Source organism: Ictalurus furcatus, chromosome 25 (assembly GCF_023375685.1).
Source record: "Ictalurus furcatus strain D&B chromosome 25, Billie_1.0, whole genome shotgun sequence".
Lineage (NCBI taxonomy): Eukaryota > Metazoa > Chordata > Actinopteri > Siluriformes > Ictaluridae > Ictalurus > Ictalurus furcatus.
Window position 1 is genome coordinate 1225241 of NC_071279.1, and position 22240 is coordinate 1247480.

A 22240-nucleotide genomic window follows, 5' to 3' on the forward strand; every position below is an offset into this window, starting at 1 on the left:
TTTCAAATAGGGGTTGGGTTTTCAGAATAAATACACACTGCGATGTAGGATGGAGTCACACACAACTTTTGCAGTATTTACTTCCACATCATGATCTATTTGTAGCATGTTGTAATTTGAAGGCCACCCAATCTCCACAGAAAGGTAAACGCTTGGCAGATTTTACACTGCATGCTGGGTATGTGAGTTACTACATGTTAGAAGGCTGAAAACAGACCAAGACGTGTGCATGTGAAGGTCAAATCAAATGTCTGCACCGTCACATCATCATCGTCATCAGAACAGAAAAGAGTGTTTACAAGAAACGACCAGGCTCCTGCTGGTTAAATGCTGGGAGTGGCATTTACTTTAGGTGATGAGGCAGAGCCTGAAGTAGATGTATGTCGCTGATAATCAAGGTGGTAGCTCATTTCCCATTGTAAACCAATCATTCTTTCAAATTTGCCAGCGGTGATGTTTTTATGTAAGTAGATTAGGTTATAAACGTGGTGGTGTCACTTTTGGGGTAACCAGGTTTTAACATGGCTTAACTTTATTTTGGTTGAGATGCATGCAAAAGAGAAATATATTTCAGTTCAGTAAATACAGTTTTTACAACTATATAACATAGAAAATGTCGACGTTTGTCTCTATTATATAACTAATTATAATTTTAATTAGCTAATTATATTTGAACTATTAGTTAAAATGTGTTGTTTTTCTGTTATTAGATTAGGTTTTAAACGTGTATTGAGGTGTCTCAATTTGTTCAGTTGTTTAGCTTGCTTTAGGGGAAGTGCAGAGGGAGGGGAGTGGTTTGCGTAGTCGCAGACACCCAAAAGGGATGAGAACCTCTAGAATAATAGTAAAAATAAAAAAGAGGGTAAAAGTATTAATGGGTAGACAGAAATAGACAGAAATGCACTTGACTGTATTTTGGAAAAAGTCAACTGTAAGGTAACTGTCCGGTCATACGCCATGACTAACCGTGAAATTGTTACAGCACCACACTCGCTGCACACACCCTCTCAGTGTCCATTTCATCAAGGACCAGATGGATTAATTTATTTGTTCTGGTCTGCAGTGATTTTGTTTTGTCTGCCTTGCTCTATATGTGTGCATAAGAGTCCCACATGCAGTTAAAATAATAATAACTTTCATGGTTATTGTTTTCCTGTCTGTCTCTCTCTCTCTCTGTGTCTTTCACTGTCTCTCTCCGTCTCTCTCTGTCTAGGCTGTGAGCCATGTCTCGTGCACGACAGCCTCCGCTAGTCACTGGCATCTCACCGAATGAGGGCACATCATGGACTAAAGTCACTATCCGTGGAGAAAACCTGGGCACCGAAGCTGCGGACCTCGTTGGTGAGCCACGGTTACTTCTGCTTCTTTTGGAACCTTGTATGCAGCAGAACCTCTGTTTGGCACTCTCTCGATTAAGTATTTAAAACCTCGAGTATTAAAAAATGTCAAGCCTAAGAGTAGTAGAAGATGAATAATTGTACTGTCTCTATGTAACACCTCATCAGGCCTGTCTATCTGCGGGCATAACTGTCTGCTGACGGCTGAATGGAGGTCTGCCAGTAAGATCGTGTGCCGTGTTGGTCCTGCTAAAGATGGCAAGGGCGAGATCATCGTCACGACCAGGAGCGGAGGCCCCGGAACATCCACTGTCTCCTTCAAAGTCCTCAAAGCTGATAAGATAGGTTGGAAGTACACGTATACACACCTTTGTAATGATGTTATGCGTTCTTGCGGACATTAAAAGTTTCATTGTGGTTTGATCCATGGGTTATCAATTCATGTTTTGTAAATTGCTTGAATATGTCGTTGTATGTTTGTGCGCATGTTTACAGATATTCTAGAGCAATCTGCTGTGTGGGTAGATGAGGTGAATTACTACGACCAGCGACTAAACCGGAACAAAGGCATTTCCCCCCTGTCTCTCCGGCAGGCTGACCCACTGGGCATCGAAACTGATAAGTATGTTAACTGATAAGTAAGTTGTTGTTAACATACACGTGTGTGTGTGTATATATATATATATATATATGTATATATATAAAAATGCACCTATTTAATTACATAGTAGTGGATGGGAGGGATGGTGTTATTCTCTCCCCTGTCAATCTGAGTTACATTAACCAATCCTAGGCATCTGTGAGCTCATATATCTGAAAGAGGGCAGTTAGGGCTTTCCTCTGAGAGTCATCAGCTCCCTTGAGTTATTGGCAGCCTTGTTAAAGTTGGGTAAAAATGGTTATGAAAAATGTCCTTGTGGATAATTAGCTTAATCTAATATGTGAGAAAGGTTATAAATGTGCAGTGAGGACATTAGAGAGATCACGGTGGGAGATTTTGGGGAGAGTCTCAGAATCTCTAAATCTATGCCATCTCCGTGCCAGCAAACTATTTGGAATGTGTGCAAGAAGAAAGTATTTTCTTTCATCTAACCACAAACATCTGCATCTGGAGATCACTAGACACTACTGGAACTTTGATTGGAACTGGGCTTTATGGTCAGATTAAACAAAAAAGAAAAAGAGCTACACTCTAGGTGGATTTGACATTTAAAAAAAATGATTTTAAGTGAAAATCAGTCACACACGTCTGTCAAAATTGGCAAAAATAGCTCAACAGAATCAAAATTTGTCAACTCAAAGGTGTTCAGTGGAGTTGAGGTCAGGGTTTTGTGCACAGGGGCATTGTCATGTGCCCTAGTTCCCGTGAAGGAAAACTGTAACGTTACAGCATACAAAGACATTCTAGATAATTGTGTGTGAAAAACTTCTTTGCCGAAAGCTTATTAATCTCACTATTGAGCACTGTGTATATTTGTGTATTCTAATTTAACGTATATTAATAACAGATAATCAGTTTGTCTGAACAAGTTCTGCAGATGTACAGAGACCGATAACACTCTGTTTTATCCGCTAAGCTTGGTGATGTGTTATTTTCTTCTGCAGGGGAAAAGTTCTTCAGAAAGATTTGGAGAATTTGTTTCCGGGGATGAGTGGAGATTTCACGAGTGAGAATTTCTCCGCCACTTGGTACCTCATTGAGAACCACACTGCAACCAGGTTAGTCAACTCTAGTATGAGTGTACATGTTATCTGACAGTTAGAGATGCTATATGGAGCAAGGAACGTAGGGTCTTTAATCTTATCTGCAGAGGTCTAGTCTTTCTATTAGTCTCCCCGCCTGCTACATCACTCGAGCAGTCGGGAATTAGGATTGTTTTGGAAAACCTATATTTAGCTGCATGTGTGTTTTATAAGAGTGGCTGTGGTGTATCGAGAGGAGTGATGAGGATAATGTCACTTCCTGAGGGGAAGTGAGGGTGTTTTTAATATTAAATCCTTACATGGGGGAATTAATGTGATTGTGCAAGTGTGTAGCCTGGTCAGAATGTGACTAGCAGTTTTGCTTCATTTTTTTTATTTTTTAAAGCTGCAGTATGGAACTTTTTTTTTTTGGTTAAGAATGACCAAAAATCAATTATTGAGCAAGTGCATTAAAAAAAAATCAGTGTTCAAACTGTCTCCTTACCCCGAATCGCAACGGTAAGTTTGTAATAATGATTTATAATTTGAGCTGTCGAGTCGGATTCCGCGTCAGTTTGACGTCATTCACCTTTGCGTGGTTACGTCACGTCCGTAAACAGAAGAACAGAAGAGCCGGCTACTTTATCGCGTGTGTGGGTGCTGAGGATGGTGGGGTGTTTGTATCTACAGTTGCTTAGAATTTAGACTTGTCATCTAGATGGCTGCTTTAATCTGGACCGTTTTAAACACGATCATCGTTGACATCTGGGAAATCAGCTGTTGTCAGAACCAAGAAATTTCGAACCAAGAAACTTTGTGGAGAGCCTGTAAAAAGGGAGTGCGACAGAGCCCGTGCTAAAATGAGAATAAATATCCACGTCTAGCCACCTCCCATTTTGTGAAGCTCAACAACCTTTTGCTGCACATCACAGGTCTTACCATTTCTTGTCTCTTACCCATTGTTTTGAATGACGTTGGCCTGTGTGTTACCTCATATTTATACCCCTGTGAAACAGGAAGACATGGTTGAATAAGTTCCTGCTCCTAGGTTCTACCATTTTTACTTCTTATTACACCTGTTTATTACCTGTTTGTTCCCATTTTCAGTTTGCTTATTTATAGAATCTGGATTTCTTGCTGAGGGTAACATCGTACACACTTCAGTATGTTCTTTTCTGTTGTCTAGTGATGTTAATTGTGGAACTACAACATTACTTATACCAAGCACTTTATTAGGAACACCTGTAAACCTACTCATTCATTCGGTTATCTAATCAGCCAATCGTGTGACAGCAGTAATGTCATGCAGATACGGGCCAGAGGCTTTTGGGAATGTTCACATTAACCTTCAGAATGAGGGAAAAAAGTGATCTCAGTGATTTTTGACCGTGGTAGGATTGTCGGTGCCAGACGGGCTGGTTTGAGTATTTGTATAACTGCTGATCTCCTGGGATTTTCGCACACAGTCTCTAGAGTTTACTCAGAACGGTACAATAAAGAAAAAACTTCCAGTGAGCGGGAGTTCTGTGGACGGAAACGCCTTGTTGATGAGAGAGGACAAGGGAGAATCGCCAGCCTGATTCGAGATAACAAAGGTTGCTATAACTCAGATAAGCACTCTGTACAATAATGGTGAGCAGAAAGGTATCCCAGAATGCACAACATGTTGAAGCAGCAGAAGACGACGACGGGTCGGGGTCAGCCATAAACAGAAAGTTTATGGCTGACGACTGGAAAAACATAGCCTGATGTGATGAATTTCAGTTTGAATGAATATTGTGTTCGATATTAAAAACTATTAGAAAGCAATCAAGTGTTTATGTTCCTGGAACTAAGCCGTATAAGAGGAAGCATGTATAAATTCACCATATTGTTAACTAACACAGTGATTCCCCTACCCCCCCCTCCCCGTCTGTGCTAGTTTTGAGCAGTTGCGCATGGCAGTGGGAAATCTGAAGAAGCAGGCAAGTAAGAAGAACGAAGGCAGTCTGGCCTGTGTGAAAGGAGGACTCAGTACTTTCTTTGAAGCCCAGGATGCGCTGTCAGGTATGCATGGACCAATACACCCTTATTAAGGCACATTTCCTGGATTCTTTTGCTCATCATATGGAAATGTGTTGTGCTTATCATGTTTCTGAGTGAAACAAAATCTTCAGGTCGGAAATAAATATATGGCTGGATTATTCAGGATTAGATTAGATTAGATTGTGTAAAGTGGGGGTACACGCAGACATTCTGTGGTCCTTTATAGGTTTATTTTTCTTTATGGAATCGCACTGTGGTGTTTGACCTGTTAAAGAGAGTGAAGAATAGTAGGTTTACATGCTCAGAAAGCCCAAGTTGTCATTAACACATAAGTGGAATTTTCTACTGAGTTTCCATTTCAATTCACATTGCCATGTTATGCTGTATGCTGTCTGGCCATAAGAACGGTGTACGTTTGTCTGTCACACAGGGGTTAAAGAGCGAAAACTCAACATTTAGCTGCATGCGCGTGTATGAGTGACAGGCGCTGTCGCAGGTCTGGGGGATTGGATTTGGATCAGGTTTATAGAGATTATTAAGAGAGGAAGTGGGAGTGCGTTTAAAGGAAGCTGCACAGATTCCCAGAGAAAAGTTCCAAAACTCACATTGCCCAAGTCAAAACACAGAGCAGGGACACAGGAAATGTTCCGCACAGCATTCAGGACCTCAGGGGCCTGGAGGTTAGCTCTGACGTCACCGGTCTGTCTGTGTGGGTTTGTGTATTGTATGTGTGTGGGAGCACACTGCATGTCAGATCTCCATTGAAATCATATGTGGGAGTGCTATCCTGAAGAACACTGGAAACAGTCTGTGTGTGTGTGTGTGTGTGTGTGTGTGTGTGTGTGTGTGTGTGTGTGTCTGTACAGTATATGGCCAAAAGTATGTGGACGCCTGACCATTACACCCATACGGTATGTGCTTTGCTGTTCTAATAACCTCCACTCTTCTGGAAAGGATTTCCGCTAGATTGTGGAGTGTGGCTGTGGGGACTTGTCTATTCAACCACAAGAGCATTAGTGAGGTCAAACACTGATGTCATGCGAGGAGGCCTGGGGTGCAATCAGTGTTCCAATTCATCCCAAAGTTATTCTGTGGGGTTGAGGTCAGGACTCTTTGCAGGCCACTTAAATTCTTTCAGTCCAACCTTGGTAAACCATGTGTTTATGGAGCTCTCTTTGTGCACTGGGATATATCTTGATGCCAAAACAGATTTGGGAAATTTTAAAGCTACAGCGTTCAGAGACGTTCAGGACAATTTGTGTGCTTCCAAATTTATGGTAACAGTTTGGGGAAGAACCACATATGGGTGTGATGGTCAGGTGTCCACGTAGTTTTGGCCACATAGTGTATGTGTCTGTGCGTTTGTGTCTATGTCTGTGTCTGCTTTATGCTTGAATAATCCACAAATTAAATGGCTGTCATTCTCTCTTTTACAGCTATTCATCAGAAGCTCGAGTCAGACGGCACTGAGAAGGTGGAGGGCTCCATGACTCGGCAATTAGAGAACGTCCTCAACAGTGAGATCATTAAGAAGCTTGCTCTCGTGCACATAAATAAACATAGACACACACACACACACACATTCTCACAGTTTGAAAGAGACCCCTAGTTCTCCCCTGCTGGATTTTAATTTGACTGGTGTGCTGAAAGATTAATAAACACGCTCGTTTCCTGAAGCACATGTAAATAAACCAATCACACTGATAAGCTTTCATCCCTAACTCCCCTCAGTGTCTCACTGTCTCTCGCTCAGTCAGTGAAGGGCACTGTGTTGGGGAAAACGTGAATAATTTGGCCAGCTGCTCTGATTTTTTTTTTTTGTATTTTTATCGTGGTTCAAAGTCTTGTTCTAATTAAAAGAATCTGACCTAGTGCATACAGCAGGGCCATGGCCACCCATGCAGAGAGACAGGCAGAATGGATTTCATCTGTGTGCGAGCTTGAGATCTCTAACCCCCTTTCATGTGTTCTTTCCCTCTTTCAGGGGCAAGCAATACCGCGGACACTTTGTTTCAGGAGGTTTTGGGCCGAAAGGATAAAGCCGACTCGACACGCAACGCCCTCAATGTACTGCAGCGTTTCAAATTCCTCTTCAACCTGCCACTCAACATTGAGCGCAACATCCAGAAGGTGGAGCTGAACCTGCACAATATACGCAGTGTCCACAGGACGGGAATATAATATGCAGTAGCTTCTAATGATACTGGTTTGCATTGTTGCAAAGTTAAACAATATCTTGGTACTGTAGTAGATTGCCGATGTTTCTGTCTCTTCTAGGGCGATTATGACGTGGTCATTAATGACTATGAGAAAGCCAAGTCCCTGTTTGGGAATACCGAGGTTCCCGTCTTTAAAAAAGGTATACGAGCCTAAAAAGTGTTCATATCTCACAATGCATAACGCAGTCTGTTATTTAGCAATAATTAAGGATGCATCGCTACTGATACCGGATTCGAGAATTTCAAAAGGAGGCACGGCGGTATCTTCTTACAATACAAGTAACCCGATTAAACACATTCAACACCAAAGGAGTTCAGTGCTGCAGCAAATACTGGCTAGGCGTTAAAAACCCTCTCTTCTCCACTACAAGCTTACTTTATTCATTGAACAGAACGAACTATTCAATTGAACATTGTGTGATGATATGATATAATGAGACGTGAACACTCTTAATTAGGTCCACTCTAAAGGTAACGTTTAACATCCTGCTATCCAAAGTGAGGAATTGAAGCAACATTGGACATGTGCCATATGATCTGAGGATCACCAGATGAACAGTAGTCGTAGATGAACGTTATGGTTGTAACTGTGTGTGCACGTGCAGTGTATGCGGAGGTGGAAACCCGAATCAGTGCTCTGAGGAATTTACTGCTGGATAAATTACTGGAGATGCCTTCTACGCTGCACGATCAGAAACGTTACATCAGGTGGGTGGATAACGTACAGATTATATTATTATTTATTATAGCCCAGCTTAAACGTTTACTCCTGTTTGTTTGCTTTACAGGTACCTGTCAGACTTGCATGCTCCAGGTGACCCAGCATGGCAGTGTATCGTGGCCCAACACAAGTGGATACTACAGCTGATGCAGAACTGTAAAGAAGACTTCATTAAAGAGCAGAGAGGTGAACAGGGGAAAATCACATACACTTAAAAGGCTTGGCAACTGTCCGATGAGTCTGGTGTGCTACATCAGTGAAACAATAAGAGCCGTAGCGGTTCTCAATCTCTTCTAGCGTTTTCCCAACAGACAGTCTGCCTGGACTTGGAGAATTACCCATAATCCTCCATGTTGTTGCTATACTTACTTAAGTACCAGTGCTGAATTCGATTACACTTTTTACTCAGGTTCCAGCCGGGTGGAGCTAAAAAAAAAAAAAAGTGCAGACCATTGATTGGTCAAACTGTTGCGCTGACCTCCTGATTAATGTCTCTGCTTTGCATCACTTCTTTACTCCTTTAAGATCGTCAGTATTCGGCAAGAGTAGTGTCAATGCTTCGAAAGTTCAGCCGTTAAGTGAAAATCTCTTTAATTTCAGTAACTGTATTGTACTTCTCTCAATTTACGTGTGCTTCGCTTTGTGAGAAATCACACACATTTTACACATCCGCTGAGATTTGTTTCAAAGTTGTTGTATTTTGAGTCATATTGTATTTTGCTTGTAGTCACCTCCAGATAACCTCTAGAGAAACTCCAGCTACTCAGTGGTAGAGCGGTGGCAACGCATCACACGCACTAGGGCAGGATATGCAACGTCCTGGGTTCACATTTGTTGCCAAGGCCTGGCGAATGGTGCTGTTCAGTGGAGAAGTGGTATTTGGCTGAACTATGAACCTGGTGCTATTAAGCTGGAGCCTCTTTGTGTTTTTTTTTTTTTCCCCCCACTCAGATATTTTTTTGTGCCCTTAAAGGACCGTTGTTGTCTGAGGGGCAAAGTGCAAATACGGTTGCAAAAAAAAAATCAACAACCTTGTATTACAATCAAGAAAAATGGCATAAAATGAAGGAAGTATCAAGACACAGTCCCCATCGAAAGTATTGGAAAATATTAGAACACAGTCTTTTGTTTTTGGTAGATGTTCAGAGCTATTAATTGTTTAAACAGACATGTCTTAAGTGTATAGCAAAAACAAAAGAACTGGTCTTCCCGTTCCATAATGTTCGTAGGGGACCTTATATTGTGCTGGAACGATGGAAAATCAGTTATCCTTTAAATGATTCTTTTATTTGATCGCTACGGGCCTCGAAACACTATTAAACATTACAAATTGCAACTTTTAAGTAGACTTAAACTGGAGCCCTTAGGTTCCCGGTCTCTTGAGCGCTCCAGTTATGGTCCGGATCTTCGCATCGCATGGCCTTGATGTAGACCAACACACGATTTATGGTTTTCAGATGTATTTGATAATGGTATCTGTACAATCTTGCGTGATCTCTCTGAGTGGACTGTGTTCATACCACACCACCACCATGTGGTGTGCCCTTCTGTGTTTAGTCGGAGAGCAGTGTATGTGTGGTCTGGTCATGACCTGACCGAGAACAGGAAGTCCTCATTTCCACAGGGTAGCAAAGGAGGGGAGCAGCCTGACACTGAGAAATGTAGATGGAGATAATTAGAGAGACTGAAATGTAGGAAGGCTTTGTAAAGAGAGGATCAGCGTGACACATTAAGTTATGAAAGACAAGACTCTTACAAGAGAGGGAATCCTAAAATCATGGAACATGTCAGATTAACAGTTGGTCAAATACATTGGTAAAAGAGGAGAGATTTGAGCTTTGGATGGAAACGTTTTGTATGTGATCTATGTGTATGCGAGTATCAGCTTTGTGCTCATCTCGTGGTACCAAACGAAAACGGAGCAGTAACTGAAAGTGCTTTAGTGCCATCTAGTGATGAAAAGAAATAAATATCATAGTTCTCATTTTGCTTTGTCTCATTCCCTCTCAAACACACTTTTTCCTCATTCTTCCTGTTGCATTTCTCTTTGTTTCCAAGTGGGTGGTGGAGGGCTGGAGCTGGATGGAGAACCTCGCATGTCAGCTCTGAGCAGAATCAGTCACACTGCCTCTCTAAATAGAGGCGGCAGCTTCCAGACGCCTAGAGACGACTGTAAGGAACTTTACTGCTGACTTTCAGTAATACTCTGTTGTCCTACTGTATCATTGTGAGTAATTAGTAAGCGTATTTGTAGTAATGTTGCTCATCCTCTCTCTCTCTCTCTCTCTCGCTCTCCCTCAGCGTGGCACTACAAGAGCCCTCAGCAGGTCAGGTTCGTGGAGAAGCTATCGGACGTCGTCATCAGTCAGCTGCCGAGTTTCTGGAAACTGTGGATCTCCTATGTTAACGGCAGCCTTTTTAGCGAGGTATGTAGGCGCGCAGATGAGAGTGTACAAAGGAAATCTGATTTGATCAACTAAATGGCTGACGCGCCGTGCAATGTGCTTGCTCTCTGACAGACCGGGGAGAAGTCAGGTCAGGTGGAGAAGCTGAAGAAGAATGCCAGACAGAGACAGAATGACTTTAAAGTGAGTAACTCCGCTCCAGTGTGCCTGGACAAGTGCAGTATTTGTGATGTAATAGACCGAATACATGCCGAATTCTTGTGAAAGCACTTGTGTAAGTCGCTCTTGATAAGGGTGTCTGCCAAATGCCGTAAACGTAAATTACTTGCTGCGTGGTGTATTCCTTTTCATGTGTTTGTACCACAGCACTGTTCACAGAATCATCCATTCTTATCGGTCAGAAGGTGTTGATTCATTTTCTCTAACAGCACACAGGCTAATATTAATACGCTCATTCTAATAGGCCTGGCGTGCAGTCTGTATTCAGTGGGGTCGAGGTCACGGCTCTGTACAGGCCACTCGCTTTGTGCACTGGGGCATTGTCGTGCTGGGAACATGTTTGGGCCTGTTAGTTCCAGTGAAATTGTAATCGCTACAGCATACAAAGACTAACTGTATACAGTCGTGTGCTTCCAACGTTGTGGCAACAGTTTGGGGAAGGAACACAAACGGGTGTGATTTTCAGGTGTCCACATTTTGGCCTTATAGTGTAAATCATTTCATCCTCATCAAACCATTCAGTGAGTCCTCATGCCTTGTGGATGGGCGGAGTCATCCTAGAAGACACAACTCATATAAGGATAGAAATGTTTCCCCATTGGCATTAATATTGGTATTGATTTCCACTGACTCTTCCCTCTAAGGGGGCAAGTGGACCCAAAAATTGTGAGGAAAAATTCCCCCCAAAGCATGACAATCACTGTTTTTTCCTTTAATTTGACATGTGTCCACTTTAGAGCTAAATTTGAAAATTTGTTCACCAGACAAATCTGATGCATCTGAACATTTACGTTAAGTAGAAAATTGTGTATGTTGATTTTTTGCTGCACTACACATTTAAAGTCCTGTTATGTACCATATATCCTTTTTAAAAGTACAGTACTTTTTATTGCATTTGTACTCTGAATGGTAAAGTTCAGTAGTCTTTTTCCAAGTGTAAATGGTGTGTCTCCCATTTATACAACCGATTTCCTCATGACACTGGATAACTACCGCGAAAGGAAAGTAGAGACGCAGTCCTATGATAAATAAATATAGACTTTATTTCCATATCTCCCATTTCCATTGTGTGCTTCCAACTTTGTGGAAACAGTTTGAGGAAGACCCACATCTGGCTGTGATGGTCAGGTGTCCACACCACAAACGTTTAGCCATATAGTTTATGCTATTGTTATTCGTCTCAAATGCCAGTCTACAATTCACATACTGTAGGAAGTATAGAAAATATCTTCAATGTAACTGTCATGGATAAATTCAACAATGAACAGGTCCAGGAAGCAAATATGACCTATAAGTAGTAATGTTATGAGTACTTGTCTCACTTCCTTTTTTTGGGGGGGGAGGGGGGGACTGACCTGGAAAGGTCAGAAATAATTTCTAGCCTTAGGACTGACAAACCACAGGTTTCAGAAAAACGTACCCATTTTCTGTTTTAGTGTGTTTAGAATTTCATTCTTTGATTTACAACGAAGCGAAAGAAACACGAGTCTCTTTTTAAATTTTGTATCTGCTATTTCTAACACTAAAAACGAAACAAAAATGTTCATTTCTCCTGTATGGTTTTTGGTTATGGTTATGGTATAATATGGTATAATATGGTTATGGTTACAATAATCAAATGTATCATGTGATGTTCATGTTTTATTATTGTTTTAATTCTGTTACTCACGAAATAGAAAGACAAAAAAGTACAAGGGCCCACTGATATTTTTTGTATAAGTTATCCTTCACAACAGCCTCACAACACATTTGTGTATAATTGATTAGCAGCTATTGAATGTGTGTGTGTGTGTGTGTGTGTGTGTGTGTGTGTAGGGCATGATCGAGGAGGTGACTCGGCGTTTGGTTCAGCTGGTGCGTGGTGCTCTGTTGCCCAGTAGTCTTTCTGAGAATGAGCTGCGTGTATACGGGGGCTGGAACACCAAGATCCCCCTCACTGGAACCTGGCTCACACAGATCATACACACCATCAGGTAAGAGGACAGAGGGGCTGAGGGACATTCTCATCCGAAACCGAAGTGGTTAATCTAAAAAGCCTTTCTCTCTTTGTCTCATCTCTGTCTCTCAGGCTGAGTCACGAGGCTCTCTCGGCTTTAGAGATTCCTAACGATCTGTTGCAGGTGATTCAGGATTTGCTGCTTGACCTGCGTATGCACTGCCTGCTCGTCACTCTGCAGCACACCGCAGAAGGTGGGTCACTGTGAAATACTAAATGTCACCACAGCTACAGTCATTCACATTAAAGATTGAATAATGCCCACGTACGGTAGTGCTAGTGAACCTAGTGAATAACATAAGCAGCAATAACAGTCGAATGTTTCCAGTGACCAATCCAGGGATCAATCCTGCACAGTGGGTTCTGTCCACAGAACATTTTACCAGTAGGCTTCCGGCTTATCCACGTGGTCCTGAGCAAACTTCAGATGGGCAGCAGTGTTCTGTTTGAAGAGTAGTGGCTTCCTACTTGCTATCCTGTCATGCACACCGTTCTTGTTCAGTGTTTTGCTGATGGTGGACTCATGAACATTGACATCATTGTCCTTAGATGTTACCCTGGAGTTCTTTGTGACTTCCTGTAATATGATTTACCGCGCCCTTTGAGTGATTTTGCTGGACGACCTCTCCTTGGCAGAGTTACTGTAATGCTGAGTTTCCTCCACTTGTATATCCTCTGCCTCACAGTGGATTGGTGGAGGCCAAACTCTTTAGAAATGGTTTTGTAACCTTTTTTTCCAGCTTGGTGAGCATTGATAACTCTTTTTCTGAGGTCCTCAGAAATATCCTTTGATCAATGCATGGCACAATTCCATAAACCTGTATGGTGAAGCCCAGACTTTGATAGTGAAGACTCTAGTGTATGTTCTGGAAACATGGGCGGGCATGCACAGTTCATCGATTATCAGCCAATCAATTAAAAAGCTATTTTTAAGTCATTTTCACTTGTTTCCAGATAATTCCTCTCCACAAGCACCAGTAGCATAATGCTGACTTTCGCTCTTGTTCATAAATTTTCTCTGATTATTAAGGCCGATCTAGACGTGACTCACTGCATCAGTCTAGTCTGCTTTTTCATTTCGAGACCTCTTGCTTTGACTCTGTAAGGGAAAAATAATGCTTTATTCTGTTATCATTACAACCACTGATTTCAAACTTGAATTCTTTCTATCTACTTGGGGCCTCTATACATTTTGAATGATTGTGGTCAAGGAGACAGCTTTAGAGGATGGGAAACTGATCATTAAAATAGTTCAAAAATTCCTATAAATTCCATGAAAACTATTTGTGGAGGTGTACAGCCAACATGCGGATGTGTGTTGTGTGGTTTTTTTTTTTTCTCTCTCGCACATTCAAAAATATTGCTGCACCCTACAAGGGGTGTTAGCTAGACTGTTAATCATCTGGTGCTGAGACAAGATTCTTCTCAATGGGAAAAAAAAAATACAACATTTCTATGCATTATTTTCCTGCATGTGAGGGCTAACTGTTTAAAAATGTTAAATCCAACTTATTATCCAATTTTATCATAAAACTTGCTCCGGGTGTTATTACTGTTTGCAGGACTACCAGACTGATAAAATGTCAAACTTTTTGGATATCTAACACGAGACTAAGCTAGTTTGGTGTCGTTGCGAAGGGGAGACACAACTAAGCTACCACTGTATGGTTTTAGCTGCTGCAGTGCCATGTAGAGTATGTTATCTGTCCTTATGCTCTGCTCATATCATGTTCATTTAAGATAGTGTTTCAGTTTCAAACCTCTTTACTGGTAAAAATAAGTAAAACCTGCGTATTTCCATTCTCCCCCTCCCCCTCGTGTCTTATTTGATGTTCAGTTATGTAGTGACAATCTGGTCCAAGTGGAGAAGTATCCAGGGCTAAAGGAAAAAGTCTCAACGATGCCCAAGCCAGGTTACGCCCCTGCCCAGCAGGGGGGAGTAGAGAGCAGCACTGGTTGTTAAAGGTGTGCATATACAATGTACAGTCCTAGGCGTCTGGCTTCTCTTATCTTGGCCCTGTAGAATGACTATGCTTATTGTTGTGCTTGGGTTACCTAAATCAATCAGCACTGAACTGTGTAGGCCAGTGTTCTGTAAAGTGATCACTACTATACAATCAGACATGAGAATCCATGGATAACCCAGCATGCAGCTGGGGATGTGAAGGAAGTCAGGTGTAATGCGCACAGTACGCTGCATTATAAAATACTGTTGTCTGTTGGTATGAAATAATTTAGCAAAATAATCATGGTTGTAGTTTCAGACACTGATGTGTAGCTCTAGCATTAACTGATGAATTCTTTATATAAATTGTGCTTCTGTGTAATTATTGAGCATGCAACTGTGTTTTTTATTCAGACGTCAAGAGACTTCCAGAGAAAGAAGACTGGATTGTAGATAACGAGGGAATCACATCACTGGTGAAACATTTATATTGTTCAAGACTAAAGATCATAATTATATTTAATGTACAAGGATTTTAACTTTGTGTGTGTGTGTGTGTTTCAGCCAGCCCAGTTTGAGCAGTGCATGGTGCAGATGCTGCAGTCCCTCAAGGAGCCCATGGACTGCAAGCCTGGAGAGGTCAATGTAAGAGCACTGTTTATCTCCCAATGCAACACTTCATAAAAACAATTGATTGGTTCAGACTGCAGAATTGCATCAGAGTTGCTGTGCTTGTGCTGCTGCTTTTCTTTCATTTTCTTATCCTCTCTATTTTCTGTAGGTTTTTCAGCTGGAGCTAGCCCAGAATAAAGCCTGTGAGCTGTGTGTGGGCATCATGAAGGTGTGCAGCAAAGCAAACAAGGCTGATACCCATTTTCACATTACGCCACTGGTGGTTGTGTTTTGAGTTACAGTGTTGTAATGATGTTTCAGTCAGTGGTATTTAGCATGATCATAAATAAATATGAATATGAAGAGTCTGATTGATTGATTTTCTGATGATTTATAGGTGTTCATAAACTGTCTGGAGCAACTTAGCACCAAGACTGATGGAGACATTGATACCTCCCAGTAAGTTCTTTTGCTTTGTGTGTGTGTGTGTGTGTGTGCGTATGTATGTGTGCGTGTGTGTGTGTGTGTGTGTGTATGTATGTATGTATGTATGTATGTATATATGTGTGTGGGTGTATGTGTGTATGTGTGTGTATGTATGTGTGTGTGGGGGGGCTATCAGAACAAATGTAACATTTTCTAATATTTGAATTCCTATGTTGTTTAGATACAGTCCCCTCTGAAAGTATCGGAACAACAAGGTCAATTATTTTGTTTTTGCTATAAACTGAAGACAATTTGGGTTTGAGATCAATAGATGAATATGAGATGAGACAATAGATCAGAATGTTAGCTTTCATTTCCTGATGTTTACACCTAGACATGTTAAACAACTTGGATCATGACACCTTTGGTGGCAGACCACCCAATTTTAGGTGAGCAAAAGTATAGGAACAGAAGTCTTAACGTAAATAACACTTCATATTTGGTCGCATATCCCTTGCGTGCAATAACTGTATCAAGCCGGCGATCCACTGACATCATCTGACTGTTGCGCTCTTCGTTTGTGATGCTTTTCCAGACTTGTACTACAGCTTCTTTTAGTTGCTGGTTGTTTCACGGGGTTTCTCCCTTCAGTCTCCGCTTCAGGAGGTGAAACGCATGCTCAGTTGGGTTCAGGTCTGGTTTTTCCTTGGCCAGTCTAAAACCTTCCAATCTTTTGTGAAGTTCTCTGTTGTGTTCACAGTATGTTTTGCGTTGTTGTTTTGCCGCACGATGAAGCTCCATTCAATTATATCGGATGCATTTCTCTGTAAATTCTATGCGGTCTGGGTGGGAGGGATCGTATACTCTCTCTCCCCATCAATCTGATTAACTAATCGCGGGCGTTTGTGGGCACATGCTTGCAGAATAAGGCAAATAGTCCTTAACTCCGAGTGTGTTACGCTGCTCTTTCTGCATGAGCAGTTTGAAAAGATGAGGAGGTTGGTTTTACATGTCTCAGGGGAAGCATGTGCTTGGCCTACTCTCCCTGGTTGTAGTTATCGTGTGATACGGAAGAACTAGCTAGCGAGGGGGTGGGTAGGTGCAAGTCCCAGTTGGGGGAAAATATCCAAAAATCCCAGTGGAACAACTGCTAGCAGATAGTAAACTGTATTGTAGTAAACTAAAGTGAAAACAGATTAACATGTTAATTAAAGTAGTTTGAAGTTTTTACATTCTGAGGTTTAAATTGATCGGCTAGTCATTATTCGGATGCATTTTGGGAAAAATTTCAAGTTTTAAACTAATTTGACAGGGCTCATACCCATGCACCTGTTTGTATTGTAGTTATGTGTACAATTATGATCTGTGTTTTAGTTTGTCTGTGGATATGGCATCACCCGATCTCTTTGGAAGCGTTCACGAAGACGTTAGTCCATCATCAGTAAGTTTCCGTTGAATCATTTTCACTTTCATGACTTCTTATGATCGTTTAAATCTCTTTAGGCTCCTTTTGTAGATAACATGCAATATTATCATCAAAATGGTAGAAAAATAGATTGAGCACTGAGTTAACTAGAATGAGATTGATATAGACTATGCAGAAGTTCGGGGGTTTCCCCTTCCATGTGGTGAAAGGGTTGCTGATTTCCCCTCCGTCCTGTCTTTGGTAGCGTTCAATCATACATTTTCTGTCATTCTCTTACTCATCTTGCATCCCCTTCACTTCTTGCTTAATGACTCACATGTTTTACAAAATCTGATGTGCAGAGATCTACAATTTAAGGCCTGTTGGATAGACAGTTAATCGAGCTGACACTGTGTGTGTGTGTGTGTGTGTGTATGTGTTTAGGAACAGCGCCTTCTCATAATTCTGAGTAACTGTCAGTATTTGGAGAGACACACTTTCCTTAACCTTGCTGAACACCTGGAGAAACATGGCTTCACCACAGCTGAAAAGATCACCAGAGTAAGCACAGACAAACATTCACACACCTACACATGGACGGTCCACCATAGTGTGCGTGCGTTACTTTTTGTTTTGCTTGTTGGTGAATAATTCATGTATAAGCTTCTCAGAAGAGGCATGAGGGTATTCATATTAATGCCACAACTGTCACACAAGTGCTATGGGTCTACTATACAAGTCACTGTGTAAGTTACTGTACTGTGGAAATGATAACATATTAGAACAAGCACATTAACACATTACAGCTGGACCTACTGTCCAAATTGTGCTGTTACAGAAAATTCAGAACATATAGAAAATGTTATAGAATATATAGAAAATAGATAAGAATCTACCATTCAACAGTGCTGTGGAATTAAACATGAACAGGGCCTTCTAGTCATCAAATACACATATACTGATACTTAAAATATAAATAAATTACATTGTATGAATGTACAATGTGTATCTATTTATATGATGTACAGTGGTGCTTGAAAGTTTTTTGAATTTTCTATAAATCTGCATAAATATACATTTTAACAAATGTCTTAAAGAACCCAATTTAAAAAATTATGGAGGAAAATGATCTAATATGACACATCTGTGAGTGAGTGTGCTTTCAGTATGTGGCGTGACTCCTTGTGCAGTAATAACTGCAGATAAACGTTTGCGGTAACTGTTGATCAGTCCTGCACGTCGGCTTGGAGGAGTTTTATCCCGTTCCTCAGTACAGAACAGCTTCAACTCTGGGATGTTGGTGGGTTTCCTCACATGAACTGCTCGCTTCAGGTTCTTCCACAACATTTCTATTATATTAAGGTCAGGACTTTGACTTGGACGTTCCCAAAGATTAACTTTATTCTTCTTTAATTCTTCTTTTATAGAACGACTTGCGTTCTTAGGATCGTTGTCTTGCTGCATGACCCACTTTCTCTTCAGATTCAGTTCACAGACACATGTGCTGACATTTTCCTTTATTCAGAACTCATTGTTCCATCAGTGATGGCACGTCATCCTGGCCCAGATGCAGCAAAACAGGCCCAAACCATGGTACTACCACGACCGTGTTTCACAGATGGAATTGGGTTCTTATGCTGGAATGAATCATTTTCCTTTCTCCAAACATAACGCTTCTGTTTTAAACCAAAATGTTGTCTATTTTGGTCTCATCTATCCCCAAAACATTTTTCCAATAGCCTTCTGGTTTGTCTACGTGATCTTTAGCAAACTGCATATGGGCAGCAATGTTCTTTTTGGAGAGCAGTGGTTTTCAACTTGCAGCCCTGCCATGCACACCGTTGTTGTTCAGTGTTTGTGGTGGACTCATGAACATTAATATTAGCCAATGTGAGGCCTATAGTCGCTTAGAAGTTACCCTGGGTGGACTATTACACATCTTGCTCTTGGAGTGATCTTTGATGGTTGCCCCAATCCTGGGGAGGGGAACAATGCTCTTGAATTTCCTCCATTTGTACACAATCTGTCTGACTGTAGATTAGTGGAGTCCAAACTCTCTAGAGATGGTTTTGTAGCCTTTTCCAGTCTGATGAGCTTCAACAACTCTTTTTCTGAGGTCCTCAGAAGTCTCCTTTGTTCGTGCACTGACATGTGTTCTGAAGATCAGACTCTGATAGATACCTGATCTTTAAATAAAACAGGGTGCTCGCTCACACCTGATTATCATCCCATTGATTGAAAACACCTGACTCTAATTTCACCTTCAAAATAAACTGCTAATCCTAGAAGTTCGCATAAGTTTGCCACTCACAGATATGGAATATTGAATAATTTTCCTCAATAAATAAATGATCAAGTATAATATTTTTGTCTATATATATATCAGGGCTGTACGGAAGCAATTTCTTTTAGGAGCACTTGTGCTCCTAATTACAAAAATTTAGGAGCACGGTTGAAGTTTTTTTTGTTTTTTATAGTTAGTAACGTTAATGTGCCAGAATATAACACACAAGTAGGCATGAGAAAACTTGAGCTTGTCAATTATGACAGAATTTAGGGGTTAGTGTGAGTCATGACACAATTAATTTACCTTCTGATAAACTAAATTGAACCTTTTCAGTTAATTTTACAGACCCTAAAAAAAACAAACAAACAAAAAAAACATTAACCAGTTCCATCTTGTAAACAAATGCAATAAACCTCAGTGTTCAGTCTTTGAAGTCTGCTCCTCTTAAATATATTTAAAGCTACACTATTAGACATTTTCCACTGTCATGGTTCTGGGCTGGAGTCTGTTCTCGAACCGCTCTGTGTGTATTGTGTAGATATCTGAATAATCTCATATAGGATGTGATTGGGCAAGTTCATTTGTCCATCAGATGCAAAGCGCTTTAGGTTTATGGTGTTCATTAGGGATGCTCCGATCAGGATTTTTACAACCGATACCGATCCAGATACCAATCTTTTCTTGTTTAACTTTTAATCAGGAGGTCTATCATAAACAATTAAATGTAAGCTCTCTGCTCTTGGTCACTGTTAATTGAATTAAAATAATAGCAATGAGATACTGTTGGTTAATTGAAACTGGAGTTGACTTTTCTAGTGATATCTGGCAACCCCGAGTTTAAATGAAGTGAATGCTCTGTCTATTAGAGTTCTGATGAGAGTGAAGGAGAGCTGCAGTGTACTGTATGTTTACAGACTGAACAGTTGCTACTCTTGATTATGATAGGTTAGGAATTATTTAATAAAGAAGTTTGAATTAAACCCACCTTGTAATGTTAACATTATTATTAATTTACCACTGTCTCTACACGAGCAGGTCGCAGGTGCAGGTCATTTTGCGGGATCAATAAAAGATGGCGGTTTGAGAGAAGCAGATGATGTACGGAGTTGCTCTTCATCATAATGGCTTCTCTGCAGTATTTCCACACTTGTTCGGTCGACTGAGGAGATTAAAAGCAGTGTGAAAGTAACTGTTGCTCGGTGTAGATGCATTTTGGAGTTTTAGTTTTTATTCCGATTGTATTATACAACTCCGAACAGGTCACTCGCACCGGTGCGAATCAATATTTTTTCACAGTCGCACAAAGTACTTTTCAGTCACAAATGCGAGTGAAATGGTCGCACTGTAGAGCCCTGTATATAGTGATGTTTGACGGCAAATGATAAGGTTGTTTTTAAGCCATTAAACAAAATGACACAACAACTAATGCTCAATTTTCACACAATTGGTAGACTTTTGTATTTGTATTAGTTTGCCCACACCCATTAAATAACACGAGATGATGATTAGCTCCTCAACACAACAGAAAACTGGAGCTGTGCTTTTTGCTGATGATGATGATGATGATGATGATGATAATGATGATTTCGATTTCACTGTTCACTGTTCGTTGCACTATGCGACACCATGTACACACAAGTACAAAGTTTATAGAATTAGAGCTCAGTGCCCACGACATGGATGGGAATGCCTTTCTTAATATGTGTACCTTTAAATACATTGTAAAACATGATAGCCCCGTTAAGTTATGTGAACTTATTTCTTCTCTTTAACTCCAGTTGTTATGACACATTTTGGATATTGAACTCAAGTTTATAAGTTCTCAAAAATTAAACTTAAAGTAATTCATTGTCTTGACTTGAAAAACACAACTTTTTGAGTTGAAACAAAGGTTATTTTCAAGTCGAGTTTACTCACGTTTTTAAGGTGGCAGGTGAACTTAAGTTTCTAAGTTTAATCACCTGACATGTTTTACAGTCTACCCAAATATGAAGCACAGTATTGAAGAAAAACTATTTTAGACATCTGATCTCTTTGTGAACCTGATCTGATCAATTGATCTGATGGTTACAATGATCATTCCATATAAATCCTACAAACGTTCAACGGGCGGACGGGTGCACAGACATCACAGTGTTAAGATCAGTGCTGAAGGCTCTGCTGTCTCACGTTTTTGCATTGTTTCCAAGATTTATTGGGCTAAATAAAGTCTTTATTACTGTTATTGGATTTTGGCTAAGGCATCAGTTCTTGGGAATTTATTCTTGCATTATTAAAGACTAATGACAGTAAAAAGGATTTCACACTTAGTAATCAATACGTTTACATTTCTCATTAATGTGGCGGTGGTTTCTTTAACTTCAGGGAAATTTAGTCAAGCTGGCTGGCATGCATGAGTGAGTAGTTTATTCACTGTGTGTGTGTGTGAGAGAGAGAGAGAGGGAGGAAACCAATTAATGTTTTGTGCTTAAAAAAGTTAAGATATACCTTTATTGATCCCCCGTAGAGGAAATTCATTCTTATTAATTAATTCTCAGTCCCTTCCTCCACCCTGTCCAGTTCCATCCCTACCACAGAGCTGGCCTTCCTTACCAACTTGTTCAGTTTGTTGGCACTTAGTAAAAAGCAATGTACACCCATTTTACCCAAATTGTTCACAAGCATTATTTAAACATAGAAATGCTTAAATGTCAGCAGGTATCTTGTTTTTTCGTGTGTGTCTGTTTTAGGTGAGCATCGAGGCAGTTCGTCAGTTGGATGAACGACTGCTTGAGTCATACATTGAGAAGAAATCTGATCCCATTGTGGGCTCTCTGGAGCCAGGAATCTATGCAGGCTACTTTGACTGGAAAGACTGCCTACTACCTACAGGTATGGCTGCACGCTGATGTATGGTGTAATGAAAATATAATGCACTGGTAGGAATCCTTGTTTCTAATGGACTGTTTTTATTTTGAATT

At 40.7% G+C, this 22240-nt stretch overlaps 1 protein-coding gene across 2 annotated transcripts in view; it reads left to right on the forward strand.

The window, feature by feature from the left end:
* Window positions 1-22240, forward strand: part of exoc2 (exocyst complex component 2) — a 32839-nt gene that overhangs the window by 2227 nt on the left and 8372 nt on the right. The window contains exons 2-23 of one of the 2 annotated variants that reach the window (XM_053614031.1): window positions 1214-1341; window positions 1506-1682; window positions 1833-1959; window positions 2943-3056; window positions 4942-5066; window positions 6482-6562; window positions 7030-7175; window positions 7323-7404; window positions 7870-7972; window positions 8053-8171; window positions 10044-10157; window positions 10287-10411; window positions 10505-10573; window positions 12425-12582; window positions 12678-12799; window positions 14965-15026; window positions 15115-15195; window positions 15332-15391; window positions 15560-15621; window positions 16963-17029; window positions 17438-17554; window positions 21978-22116. In XM_053614031.1, the coding sequence (XP_053470006.1) occupies window positions 1224-1341; window positions 1506-1682; window positions 1833-1959; window positions 2943-3056; window positions 4942-5066; window positions 6482-6562; window positions 7030-7175; window positions 7323-7404; window positions 7870-7972; window positions 8053-8171; window positions 10044-10157; window positions 10287-10411; window positions 10505-10573; window positions 12425-12582; window positions 12678-12799; window positions 14965-15026; window positions 15115-15195; window positions 15332-15391; window positions 15560-15621; window positions 16963-17029; window positions 17438-17554; window positions 21978-22013 (2265 nt within the window). In that variant the 5' untranslated portion in view covers window positions 1214-1223 and the 3' untranslated portion in view covers window positions 22014-22116. Of the gene's footprint in view, window positions 1-1213; window positions 1342-1505; window positions 1683-1832; window positions 1960-2942; window positions 3057-4941; window positions 5067-6481; window positions 6563-7029; window positions 7176-7322; window positions 7405-7869; window positions 7973-8052; window positions 8172-10043; window positions 10158-10286; window positions 10412-10504; window positions 10574-12424; window positions 12583-12677; window positions 12800-14964; window positions 15027-15114; window positions 15196-15331; window positions 15392-15559; window positions 15622-16962; window positions 17030-17437; window positions 17555-21977; window positions 22152-22240 lie in introns of those variants that run through there. The other variant, XM_053614030.1, reaches the window with a different exon arrangement.